Here is a 13,991-nt window from a genome sequence, read left to right on the forward strand (position 1 = left end):
ACTTATTTTCTTTTAAAAAATAGTCACCTCAACTGAACTATTTAAAGAGCCTTTTCATATCACAAAATAGTTCAATCAGATAAAAATAAGAATATGAAATATATGAATATATGAAAAAATATTTACTCAAATCTAGGCTCTGTATCAAAGATATCCTGAAAGAAAAGAATGAGAATTGCACTTGAGGAAATGAGAAAACTGAAAAAGGAAAATCCTTGTCAGTTTTGAAGAAATTTTGTAGCTGACATTGACCTTAGGCAGCAAAAGAAACTGTGACCAACACGTACCATGTAGACCTTTCACAGATGTTCCGCATGCTAATAAAGAAAACATATTCTGGTGGCTTTTGCAATAATGGAGTACCAGTGATAAAGTAAAATAAGACATTTCTGATTTCATAAGATATTCTCTTTTCTCTCCCCTAAACATATATTAATACAACATCCCAATGTCCTACAGATTTTAAAAATAATGGAAGTTAGCATTTCTAGCTACCTGAGAAATACAGCATTTTGGTGAACATTCATATGGAATGCTAAATATTTAATACTTATGTGAACACCCTCTGGCTTATTGTAAAATGGATAAAAACTGAGTATATGAACTCCAGCAGTTGGTGTATTAACAAATTTTAACAACAACAACGAAAAGGAAAACAAATTTTAAAAAAGTGAACAAATAGATTACAATTTCAGATTATTAAACCTTGGGGAATGTAGGATGATACTTCTGTGTAATATATGCAACAGCTTGTACACATATAGCATTCATATATGAATCATGTCCCTTCAAAAATCTACTTTCCTTTAAGTATAGACAGATTTTTTTCATTACAGAAATACAGAAGAAGACGCAACAGAAATTAATAACAAATTTTTCCAGTGTCCAACACTACATAGGCTGGCAAGTTGTCAATTACTATTCAGAAATAAGAATGAAGATACCCAGCATCTCCTAGGCGAAGGTCCAAAGCACCCTTAAACCACACAGCAGTTATTTCTAAGTTTCTGATCTACAAAGAATATACTTCACCCTGCAAGTCAGATACTGCAGACAGCGAAGAGCTGTTGACCTCTGTAGCAATCTACAGCAGGAATTAAGTGTTTACATTACTGAGCTGCTTATAGCTTATCCACAGACAGTATCTCTTTGAAGAAAGAAAATCAGAACTTGATTTTTTTTTTTACTCACTTATCAGTTCCTCCTGATTCACACTCTCCTTTGAAGAATATGTACATGGTATTTTCCTCATGTTCCCCATGAAGCTACCAGATTACTGTGTCAATTAACACAAAAAGGGAAGCTGCGTAAGCAGCACAAAGATAACAAATGTTTCAGTATTGATGACTAATTCATAATTTGACTGTGTAATCTTAGCAGCACAAACTAACAAAACAGCCATTTCCCTGAGAATCAGTTCAAAAAGCAGCTCTCTACCAGTAAATTAGTCCTGTATTCATACTTCTGCATCTAGTCTATCCCATTTATATTCTGCTCTACCTTAATTACTTGGCTTTGTATCTTATCATCTTGACAAGCCAAGATAAAAGAACTAAGCATAAGGTTCTGGACTGCATTATTATAGATGAGTTGTCTTCCAAAACTTAACAGGAGCAGTATCAATATCTGATATTCAACGTACAAATACTGGCATGCAACTTTATCAGTTACAAACATGTAGAAATCATTAGTCTCCTCAGACATACATATTGATATACTCCAGTTAGTATAAAAGTGTATTCAGTGTAATTTTGTTCTGCAAAGACATTCTGCTTCCATTTACTAAAATTTCAAGTTTATAAGAAAGATTTCATATTGAATTTATTTCCACTTCCAGTCTTCAGGAATTGATATAATACTCTCATAAGGTTATTCGTGAGCAACCAGAGAAATGCTCTGGAGATAGTCTGCAGACGCCATTATGAAGTCAGTCCAGTCCTTGGCCAACTCTTCAAAGGAGACTCCTTCCCCCCCATATTCCTGTGGGAGAATGCTGACTGGAAAGTGTTCCGTCAGACTCTGCATGTAGTTACTTCCATGCATATACACCTAAAACAAAATATGAAAAGCATTTACTTCAGTATAAATGTTAGACTCTTGGATAAAAACAGACAGCAAATAAATTCAGTGCAAGCACTTAAGCCTCTAGACTGGTTCCACTAAACAAGTGTTCACAATGAGCTCCTTCAGTGAGGAAGGCAATACAAGTTAAGTCCAAAACTCACTACACCCATATAGCTAAAATGATCTGTACCAAGGGAAGACTGGGGTTTGGTCTTGTCATGACATGTGCCATGTAGTTGCTTTTTAGTTGCTTTTTTTATTTTCCCCTGAAGTGACTTTACAGTGTTCAGCACCTGGCCATTACTATCTGGTCCTGCTACACATTTAAAAACAACATTGTGTACAAGGTTTGTAGGTTCAGACAGGTGCCAAGGAGGATATTCAGAAGAATCTATGCCTCTGCCCTACATTACAGTCCACATAATTCAGTTCCAAATTAAATTAGCTCCTGGATGGCTCTCATTCAGGTTAGCCCTTTTAATGCTGTAGTTTTGGTTGCTATTTTCCTGCTTTATTAGAATAAGTTTGAAGCCTTCTTCATTACTTTCAGTCAGAAACATTTATAGGCTTCTTATTAACAGTTGACAAGAATTTTCTGATTATTATCACCATTCGTTGACAATTTCTTACTGTCATTTGTAGACAATGCCCAGAGATCTGGGACCTATTTCTTGCTAATTCTACAGAATATACGTTGTGTGATCTTAAGCAAGTTATCTAACCCCTCTGTTACTGTATTTTTTAATCTTTTAGAGTAGTGACAGCAGCAACTCTCACATTATTGATAACTGCAGATGATTTACAATTAGACTGCAGAGGCCAGTTATGGTACTAACACAATGATTTATCCTCTTAAAAGTTCAGACCCTAAGAGAAGTGTTGCAGATTATTGTGTAGGGGTTTTGTGGTAGAAATGTTTGTGTGAACTCACCCGCTGCTTTATTTTTTCAGTGAGAAAGGGCTTAATTAGAGCGAAGACTGGGTGGAAGAATAAAGGCTCATTAATCAAGTGGATACCTCGAACTTTTAGTGGAAAGGAATCCTGTCAAAATACATGAAAAACAGCATGAGAAAATGGAATTATTGAAAAGATTCTCTTGTGAAGGACAAATCTGAAAACTATCTAGTCCACAGGTATTCCTCCTGGCCTTGCTAATTCTTGCACTGTGGAGTGCTCTTAGTTTGCGCTGATTAGAAAAAAACATATTGTTCCTCTCACTAGAAGGAAAAAAACAAGGAGAGGCTAGGCTGACATTAAAAAAAAAAAAAAAAAAAAGAAGAAGAAAACCAAATTGCACATAGATAATATACACAAAGCTTGGGCTTAGTTTTTCTTCTGAGGTACAGTTCTTCGCAGCGAAGATCCTGCTGTTCCTTTATTTAAAAAGCTATCTAGCCACGTGTTTTCATTGGCAATTCCCACAGCCCAGAGAAGAATATATAGAAGATACAGAAGATATATAAAAATATAGAAGATATATAAATATCTATTTAATACCTATATAATGTAGATAATATAGAAAAATAGCAAATTCAGTGGTTTGTAAGTTAAATAAATGATATTTATAATTCAGAGAGGAGTCTTGAAAATAGTGAATTTGCCCAAGCCTGAAGTTCAGCTTCACAGAAAGATTATTGTGATAACCACAGAATCACAGAATGGTTTGGGTTGGAAGGGACCTGTAGGATCATCTAGTTCCAACCCCCCTGCTATAGGCAGCGACAGCTCTTATAAAAGTTTTATCTCCTATATGCCTTTATAATTTGAAATACTACTAGTTGGGTTTAAGATTCATATAGAAGTCCCACAACTTTTCAAGTTGAAAGGAAATACAGCAATGCGCAAAGACAGTATTAAGCAACCGGAGAAGAATAGCTCCTGCAAAATCCCGCTTGATAGGACTATGCTGCAACTGATGCTTATAAAAATGACACTTCCCACTAGTACTGTGGTCTACTCCTCATTACTTCATACACTCTTCCATGGATAAGAAAAAAACCCACACACGTTTCTTAAGTGCAAATCCTATTAGATTTTAATGTATGATAAAGACCTTAAATCTGTCAGATTTTAGCTTTACTGCACATTATTCTTCATTATCATTTGTTTAAAGCCTACTATCTTGTTCTTCACAAAAGAATTTGGTTTTGCCTCAAGGTAACAGATATTCAAGATGATGTTGCCTAATGATGTTACTATTCTTTCCATTCTGTATTGCATTTATTTCCTTTCTATTAATGTGTTTCTCCACACAAGATAATAATTTGCAAGAATGACACATTTCACAAGAAAAACATAGGGTTAAAACCAAGGTTCCTAAATTTTTACTTATAAGCATACTGGCCAACACTAAAAAAAACCTCTAGATGAAATATACAAACCCATCTAGAATGATGGAAAGGATCCAAAAAAAAAATTTTTTTTTTAAATATCAAGCTTGTTCCTCTTCTAATAAAACAACACTGGAAATGCAATCTTTTTTCTGTCTTTTTTCAGTGGCTATAAGAAACATTTAGAAGTTTGAAAAGCATACAACAAACCTGTAATAATATGGAATCATTCCATTCAAATAATATACTCATTTGAGGTAATGGATTGAAACCTTCAGGTTTAATTGCAAATCCTATTCTACATCCTTTCTGCTCTCAATTTCAAGGTCATAAAATTACTAGCAACTTGTTCACTATCTCGGAAATCAGCTGAAACATTCTCTCAATGGCTGTTCTCATGGAATTGGCCCAGGACCATATAAACATCAAGATTTTTCTAATTCGAGATGAAAAAAAAATGGTAATACTCGCTGGTTTCCTTGAAGTTCTACAGCAGAAATCAAGAAGGAAGATCCAATGAAATTCTGATGCTATTAGCTCGCTGACTAAGCTCTGAGTTAATCTCTCACTCTGGTTTGGCAAGGTTCATATCTGAGGGTATCTCCCTAGCCCATTTCTGCAGCATATGTTAACAGTTTTATTCTTACTGATTTTTATCTTAACTTCTGAAGGAAAGTAGGATTATATGACAACAGTGTAACTTGCCTGCCAATTCTCTGTCTCCTTCCTCTCTTTTTGTTTAAATCCATTGGCAAAATTCAACTGAATTTGACAGAAAGGAAAAAGTCTTAGAGACAGTAAGGTTCCTACACGTTTTGTGAAAATTAGGAGGTGAAGTAACAATGAGTTGCACAAAATAACTCATGTTATTGGGAAACACAAGCAAAACAAATGCCACATGCTGTTGGGAACAGATGGATGGTCTTGTAGTATCATCCATACTTGCCAACAAGTAGCACTCACTTGGTCTGAACTGCACTTAGCACATCCTATTTCTCATCTTCTCTAAGTCTCAAGGAAAAAAAAAAAAAGCTTTGAACAAATCCTTAAAAAGGTAGGCTTTGTCTGCTCAAGAAATTCCTGTATCATAACAGGTCAGTGGAATTTTAATAAGACATCAGAGGTTACAGGGCATTTGTTGCTATACAAGAACATACTTTAAGTCAAATCAAGCATAGCATACGCCTGAGTTATCTGACTTTTCGTGGATATAAGATTTTGTTCTTTCAAACTGTACGAAGGAAAAACTACCATAACTTAAGAAAAATTGGGAGTTATAGCAGTGAAGCAGCATAAAGCAGTATGTCGTACTTACTGTGAGCACAGCAGCAATTTTCTTGGCCACTGCTGGACTGATTTGAAATGCATGAGCAAATCGCCATCCTTGAAGATCAAAGATAGCCTTGACTCCATTCCTCTGAGTCTCAATCTCCTTTACAATGAGTTCGGATGTGATCAGACTTACACGAAACACATCATATGCTGTAAATAACGCGGGATCCCATTGTCCTGAGGAATAAGTAGATTGCTCTGCATTACCACAAGCATACAACATACACCTGTACTTTCTCTTCCTACTGTTTCTGATGTGCTTCTCAGGAAGAAATAAATATACAGTATCAAAGATTCTGAAATAAACAGATTTGCCAGTGCAGAAATTCTCTGCTTGCTCTTTCACTCGTCTCTCACACTAATTTTGTAAATGGTACCAGAGTGGAGTATACTCCACCTACAGCTGTAGCATCTAGTACAAGGTTTTGTCACAAACAGCTTAAGTCAATAATAGTTCCATTAGCAGAAACCAAAGCGAAGCATAGTATAGCTCAAAGGGACTAATCGTTGGTTATGGGCTTCAGGAACTCCAGAAGGAAGCCACAGATCATCAATCCACATAATTTTACTTCAGTGCAGTAATACAGCCAAGACTCAGTGAATTCCACTTGCTTTTTTGAGACCGGAGCCAAGAATTGCATGGGATGAGCCTTCACCCTGGGCACAACTTTGCAAAGAAAAGCATTTTATACTACTAGATCAGCCAATATTAAAACAATTATTTGAAAGCTGCTAAAAATCATTTCTCTGTCCAAAACAACCACAAAGAAATATGGCAACATGTGATCATTTATTTATTTATTTTATGACTTTAGGGTGTGGATCAAAACAAACTGAAGATATTCAGGGTATAATTTATACAGGGTTCTTCAGCTACATCTAAATGGTGAAAACTCTGAACTCATCTGCATCTAAGCTAAATGTTGGTATGTGACAAGATGTACGTCTTTTTTCCATTCTTTCCCCTCTGTGCTGCATCTCCACCACACTCAGAACACAAATTTTAGAATTCCCATGGAAACAAATTACTGTTTGGAAACTTAAGACCAGATAACTACATATTCTTATAAGTTTTATGCTTTTAACCTTAGCAGTTTTTTGATGCAAACAAGATTTCTACTTAACTGAAAATCAGTCCATCGTAAAAGAATGCATAACTTTAGCCATACTAGTTACAAATCAAATGATATAACTATTTCTGCTCAGTTAGACTCATCTTTATGTTAACCTAAAATTATCTGGGGAGAATAATTACTACCTTTCTAGTTAAGAGATTCTCATATTATCTTCAATTTTATCAACTCCTGGTGTTTTACCCATTAGATACTTCTATTTTGCTGCTGAAAATGTGATAATCTACAAACAAAACCAAACACCCAAAAAAAAATAGTACAAGAGCCATGTATTAAATGCATCCAAAAAATACTGTCACTCACCAATTCTATATATTAGAACTTTGCTTCCAGACGGGTCTCTTGATCTCAGGACTCCATGATAGCCAGCATGCAATAGACCAAGGACAGAAGATGGCTGTAAATCTGCACTTATTTCTGGGCATTCAATTCTCCACTTCTGGTAATTCTTCAGTAACTGGAAAAAAATAAACATGCGTCTGATATCCATCAGGTATTACATTAAAACCATATTTTCAATATGTGGTCACAGCCAGAGGTTTAATTCATTAAATTAGCCGTCATTTCATTGTGTATTCAAAGCGAATTGCTCAGAGAAGCAGAAGGCTGCTATACTTGATCAAATCAGTGAGTTGTTATGTGTTTAGAATCTTGTCAACTCATTAATGGAATACAGTGACTATTTTGTGTCAGAAAAGAAAACTGGGCTGTGTAGAAATCAACAGTAGTTTCTACTTAAAATGCATTAAAAATAATAATAGTAATCAGTTCTCAGGTTACATTCAGGATTATTCAGTTTGATAACTCATTAGGTTCATTCAGGTTTTGTTGAACTTGGAAAAGATGTGCCTACCTCATACATACCGTTATTAATAATTTCATTTTACCATTTGACATACATATGGTTATCAGCATATCTAAAGCACATTTTCAAAGTCCCTCCTACTCCTTAGATAAGGCAAAATATAACAGTGTAGCGGATCCTTCACTCCCATTATCTATTAGACAATACTCCTCCCTCAGAATGGAGATAATGTAAACCTGTTTTACTAAAAGAGAGATCCTGTCTATTGTCAGGAACATAACTGCCCTTGTTCCTAAGGCTGGAAGGAAGCAACATATACTAGTGCTACTGAAGGATGGGAAGGGCTGTGTGTTGAAATGAAATGGTCTAACTCTTATTGAACAGTTAATTAAAGGTGTTTCTTTCTGAGGAAACATCTAGCTATCAGGATTACAGACCATATTGTGAGAAGTTATTGTAGGTAGAGATGGATCTGAGAGAAGAAAGGGTTAGAATACAGTTTCAAACAAACAATAAAAGATGGATGTGGGTTAATGGGGCAAGGAAACCTAGAAGTTGCTGATTGGTCGTTGGAACTGAACTGGAGACTACATCCTGAAGAAAACCAGCTGAAGCTGGATCATCCTCTTTAACCGTGCCAAGGTCAAGAGTACACAGTGAGGAGGAGATATGGCCTTCATCCCCACGACCCCCAAAGACGACCACCAGGAGGCACTACGCATGCTCAAGGAGTGTGACTCTGGGGTGGATTGTATTATAATGATTTCTCGGAATTAATTGTAATAGTCCCTCCCTCCCTCAGGAATGCTATTGATCTTTATGCAAGCTTTTGATCTTTAAATATGGAAGTTTTCTGCCTTTCACTGTGCAAGCTAGGATGGGGATACCCCCTTGCACCCAGCGTGTGGGCGCAGCACCATAATAAACATACCTGCTTTACAACTTTCCCCGGTTGTGAAGTTTGTTTCCGCAAGTCAGATCATCAAAAAATAAATCAGTGGCATGGTAGTTCCAAAGTTTAACTACAGTTTCCCTTTTAAAATAAAGAAGGTAAGTGGCAGTGGAGAAAAGGAGCAGCGATGTGCTGCAACTCTGCAACTGAAGTTATTTATGGCATTCTGAATAGGTAAGTAGGAAGCTATGCAAAATTGTCTTCTATTCACCAGCTATAATCTGCCTCTGTTGTATCACTCGTGCTAAGTTGTCCAGCACTGAGTTTGGAGGATAGAGGGATAGCTCTGGCTACCTAAATTTAAATTTTGAATTAAAATGTCCTACACAACTACAGTTTGGACTCCTAACATTTTCAAAGGAGCTAAGTGAATCAGAATTTTTCAGTACCTTGTATCACAAGAAAAGAAAATCAAATATAGGTTTAAATCTCAAAGGTAGCATAGACAGGCTACTCTTTCAAATTGTTACATCCAACAGCAACAGTAATCTGATCCTCAGTATAGTTTCACAAATTAAATATGCTCACAAAAACATCAACCAACTCTCCTTTATTTCTCTTAATTCATATTTACTTATTTCTAAATTATATCATATTCCAGAACAGAAGCACTAGAATTAAAAGAACTGTCAGATCCAACTAATAAAACATAACCTTCGATAAAAACCCCAAACTTCTTATATCTATGCAAGGATCATTTTCTTCTTTGTCTCCATAGAAAGAATGGTTGGAAGGAACCTCAATGGATATTGAATTAATCCCTTGGAATATCACGGTATCAGCTATGCTGATAATGTGAAACCTAAGATTCACCATCACATACCTCATAGCATGTTTACATTACACAATTCACATTAGTAGTAATTTCTAACTCTTCCCTTTACTTTCAAGTTTCTTACATTGTTTCATACAAACATACAATTTTTCTTCAGCTTAAGACTATTCTTAGACAAAAGTGCTCAGTTAGTGTTTGTTAAAAGAATTTACTTACAAACAGATGATGCACTGATCAGCAATTAACTATATCATTTCTAGAAATACTGCCTATAAGTATGTCCTTGTAGGTACAACTCTGAGAAAGTCCATCTGCCACACTAGAATCCCATTTGACTTGGAAATAAGCCAGCTGATAGAAGCCTCACTCTAAACCATACACTGTAAGCTGAAATATTTAACTGCTAATGTATTTCACTAAATGTCTTTTGACCTCATAAAACTGGGCTAATGTAAACAAACAGAATAGGAAGTGAAGGAAACCAAGTTAATCTGTGGAACTGAAATCCACTGATTGCAAAGATAGGCCAGAAGAGGTAGTACAATTATCTCACTCTGCTGGAATTTGACTCCTTACAAAGGGCACTGTGGAACAATCCCAAACATTGTGTCAACCAGACAGCACTGTTTACATACTGTGTTATTTTCCTTCATCTTTCCAACACAGACACTTAAACAGCAGCAAAAACACACAAATAATCTCCAAAAATACACAAACAACCACAAAAATACTATCCAAACATCTGGTGCTTCTTAGTTTGTCCCTTCTAACATCAGATGTATCATAATAAACCTACTTAACAATCACACAAATTAAAATATTTTAAGCAGTTCTTAGAAGAGCTGCCTGCCAAAATCAAATTGAGAATAAATATAGGTTCAGTTCAATCCCCTGAACAATCCCAGCTTTCAGTTAGTTTCTTCTTTTCATGAACATTAACACTTCCCTATACAGAAACATCAAGCCCTCAATTTCTGGACCTGAGAAGAAAGGGAATGATGTTCACAGTTTGCGACACACTAAGGATACTTATCAAAATGTAATTTATCTACTGACTGTTCATGATTGAATAAACACATAGTCAGAAAAGTTATGACACCCTCTATGGCACGATACTTCTTTTCACATAGACACAGCTAAGCCCCAAATTTTCTTCCCTTTTCCAGAAAGCCACAAAGTGCTCAAGTGAATAGTTCTGATTTTGAAAAGTATCCAATCTAACTACCTGAAATAATGATTTTGTTCTGAAGGAAAGGTCAGCATTAGATAATTTTCCATAGCATCCACAGCTAATTTGGTGACCTTTTCTGTGAATGACCACTTTCTCAGCACCAGGGCATTCTCAAGTCACACAGAGCCACTTACATGAGTAATTCTTAAATATAACAGAATTCAAAAATTAGCAGAGGATTTTACAGTTTTACTTCATTTTGAAAATTCCTAGATTAACATTCCTTAAAGACAGAAATACACACAGAATATTTAAAACATAGGAAAACGAGGGGTTTTTTTAGTAAAGATAACAAAGAAGTGTGTAAATTTTATATACAACAATCAGCCTGAGTGCAGAAGATAAAGAAACCTAACATAACCAGGAGAAAGGGGAGCGTTCATTACAATCAAAATGTGTTTACAAACTGAATAACTTACTTAAAAATCTGTTGAGCATCTGAAAACAGATGTAAAATAACTTGAAAATGGGAAAAGCTGGATGAAAAACTCCACTGTCTGGAGTTAAGCATCAGGAGATTTTTCCCGAGGTCTTTTGGGGATAGTTCCAGATTTCTTAACATCAGAGATAGTAATGTTACTGATTAATCTGCATTTCATGTGATACAAAACACAGGAAAGGGAACTTAGTACTTGGAATTAAAAGAACTAGAAAACAATGTTTGCTATAGAAACCAGGGTACTTGTATATGAAAACCAATTATATCTCTTGATTGATAACTATTTATATTAACAAAGGTGCAAGACAGAATTAAGTTTCTACTGTGTCGGTAGCTGTACCAGCACACACTATATTCAGGGAAAAACATTTTTTAATTACAATCTTTGAAGGAGAAACCAACAGTTCAAGCTTTAGGATATAAACATTTAAGTGCATATACACACATACACAGACCTTGATGTGGTGTTTCAGTGTTGCATTTTTACGGAGTTTTAAAAGGTTCATTCTTTTCCCTATACTATAATCCATTTCAAGTACAAGACAATATCCCAAACTCACTGAGAATTAGCTTCATCCAAGAGTTGCAGGATGTAATGCAAAGTAATAATAAAATGCACTAAGCAAAAATATGTATGGAGTAGAGGGGATGCTAGTTCTCCAGATTTCACACATCACTACTGAATCCAAGTGTCTGCGCTTTTAATCACAGCAAGAAAGTCAAATATACCCACGTAGCTGGCACATTAAAAAGGATTAAAATCACTGCTTTAACTCAGTTAATGGTGACCCCATGGCCCTGCTTCTCAGTTGAAACCTTTTGCAGCATTAACATCTGATCCCTACTGTTACCTCACACAGGGATTACAAAGGCCCAAGTGGAAGAAGCTGCAACAATATAACGCCATTCCTCATCAGCGTTATTTTTTGAGGGGATGTAAGCCCTGCCCAGAAGTCTCACAAGACAGGAAAATGTCTTACTGGCATATTCAAGGCTTCATGTGCTATTTCACTGTTATTGTTAGCCCACGTCAAACTACTTTCTGCACACTCCTGGAGACAAATCTCTGACAGGATTTCACAAAGGATTTAAGGATTACACACATTCTCACTGATAACATTCATGCATTTGAAATCCTACTGTAGAAGATATTTGCTTAATTTCACCTCGTCTTCTGGAATCTGCACTTCAGTGATTAGGGCTCATGCATTCCTCTCAGTCACTTTCCAAGGTAAGGAATTTGGCCAAATCTTTCCTGTGATTCAAAATGCAGGAAAATAATTTTCTTCTATTTCAAGAACAGTCTGCCGCTGAGCTTACTTAAATATATCATTGACTCCAAAACACACACAACTCTAGTTGTTTGAGTTCTTCAGCTCCAACTAGCTATTTCAGTGGTGGGTTTTCTTCTAGGATGACATGTAGAAGTAGTTCAGTACTTTAAAGCAAGTCTGGAACTGCTAGCAGAAAAATGTAAAAGATTACTGTTCCAAGAAAGTAACAGCCAAAGGAATCTGTCTTGACTTACTCATTCTTCTGCTGAGATTTAAAGCTGTCACACAAATCTCATGAGTCAAATAAAAAGAACACAAGATACAATTTAAGCTAATTACTATTAAGAGCATCATTCAATTTCTAACTTTTTTTTTTTATGACTCTAATCATGCAATATATTTACATGCAAACAATCTTGAGTTATGTTGACACACAATGCTGAACTTGGAAGATCAAGAGCACACAGAAGCAGAAAATAAAAGGTGAGGTATGTTGGGCAATGCTATGTCAACAGCACCAAATTCCACTAAAACACAGCTTCCAGCTGGCACAAGCTTTTACCCCAGAAAGATTTGGAAATACTTTCTGTTGAGATGAATTAGTGGTCATCAATCTTTCTGTAAAAAATAAGTGATAACAATTTGCCCTTTTGACTGCTGAAAACAGGCATGCAGTGTCTTTGTGGCAACAAGCCATACAACAGATAGGAATGGAACAAAACTCACCAAAGCCTGGTAAATTACCAAACTCTAAGAGAAAGGAAAATTTCACAGACAGAAATCTGTAACAAAACCAGGAGATGTATGAGTTACTAATGGCCTGAGCAGGAAAAGCAAGGTATGGATGCCCTTGGAAGGATGCTGTTAGCTGAGCTGTGACCTTCGCAGGTACCAGAACCTTTGGCAGTGGGATCGCACCAAGGCGACCCACCTTTGCCAGTGGGATCGCCACACTGCACGTCTCCGTGGCCTTGCTCTGCAGGTGTGCATCACAAACAACGCGCTATAATCCAAATGCCCACCCGGCAGCGTGCTTCACCCACTCAAATGCCTGCTGCGGGCTCCCAACCCCCCCCGGAGCAGCACTGCCCGCTGACACCTCCATTTCCGAGCCCAGTCAGGGACCTGGCAGCTGAAACAAGCGTCCCGATGTCCCGAGGGCTCCCGCTCCCCCTTACCCTCCAGGCCAGATCCAGGTTGAAGTCTCGGGCTCGCAGGAATCTCACCAGGAAGGCATCGCTGAGCGACTGCGGCCAGCGTTGCCCGGGCTCTGCCTCCGCCCGCCGCCGCAGCTCGGCCACGGCCCCGCGCACCCGTGCCGAATGATCGGGAAGCTCGTTCAGCCGCTGCGCCATGCCTCCCCCCGGCCCCATCAGGAGGCACCGGGCGGCAAAACCCAACCCTGCCCGGCTGCCTCCGCCCCCGGCGGGGCTTAACCCCTCCGCACCCTCCTATGCGGAGGTGGGAGGAAAACGGGCGTCTCCGGATGGTCCGGTTGGCCTCGTCACCTTCCAGGTTATTTTTTTTTTTTTATGAACTTCACCAGCGTTTAGAATGTTAGGCTTTAACTCAACTCCTGTGGTTTTGCATTTCTTTGATTTTATTGCTTATAGCCCCATAAAGGGATCTCTGCACATCCCTGTCCCCAAGGAAGG

The 13,991-nt window shown here is 37.3% G+C and overlaps 1 protein-coding gene across 1 annotated transcript; it reads right to left on the minus strand.

Moving 5' to 3' along the window:
• On the minus strand, window positions 684-13,769 carry TTPA (alpha tocopherol transfer protein). Its single transcript, XM_021388161.1, has 5 exons — window positions 13,515-13,769; window positions 7,164-7,317; window positions 5,711-5,904; window positions 2,996-3,106; window positions 684-2,049 (listed from the first exon to the last, which is right to left on the minus strand). The coding sequence occupies exons 1-5, from the start codon at window positions 13,707-13,709 to the stop codon at window positions 1,870-1,872; spliced, it is 834 nt and encodes a 277-aa protein (XP_021243836.1). The 5' UTR covers window positions 13,710-13,769; the 3' UTR covers window positions 684-1,869.

This window comes from Numida meleagris, chromosome 2, assembly GCF_002078875.1.
Source record: "Numida meleagris isolate 19003 breed g44 Domestic line chromosome 2, NumMel1.0, whole genome shotgun sequence".
Taxonomy (NCBI): Eukaryota; Metazoa; Chordata; class Aves; order Galliformes; family Numididae; genus Numida; species Numida meleagris.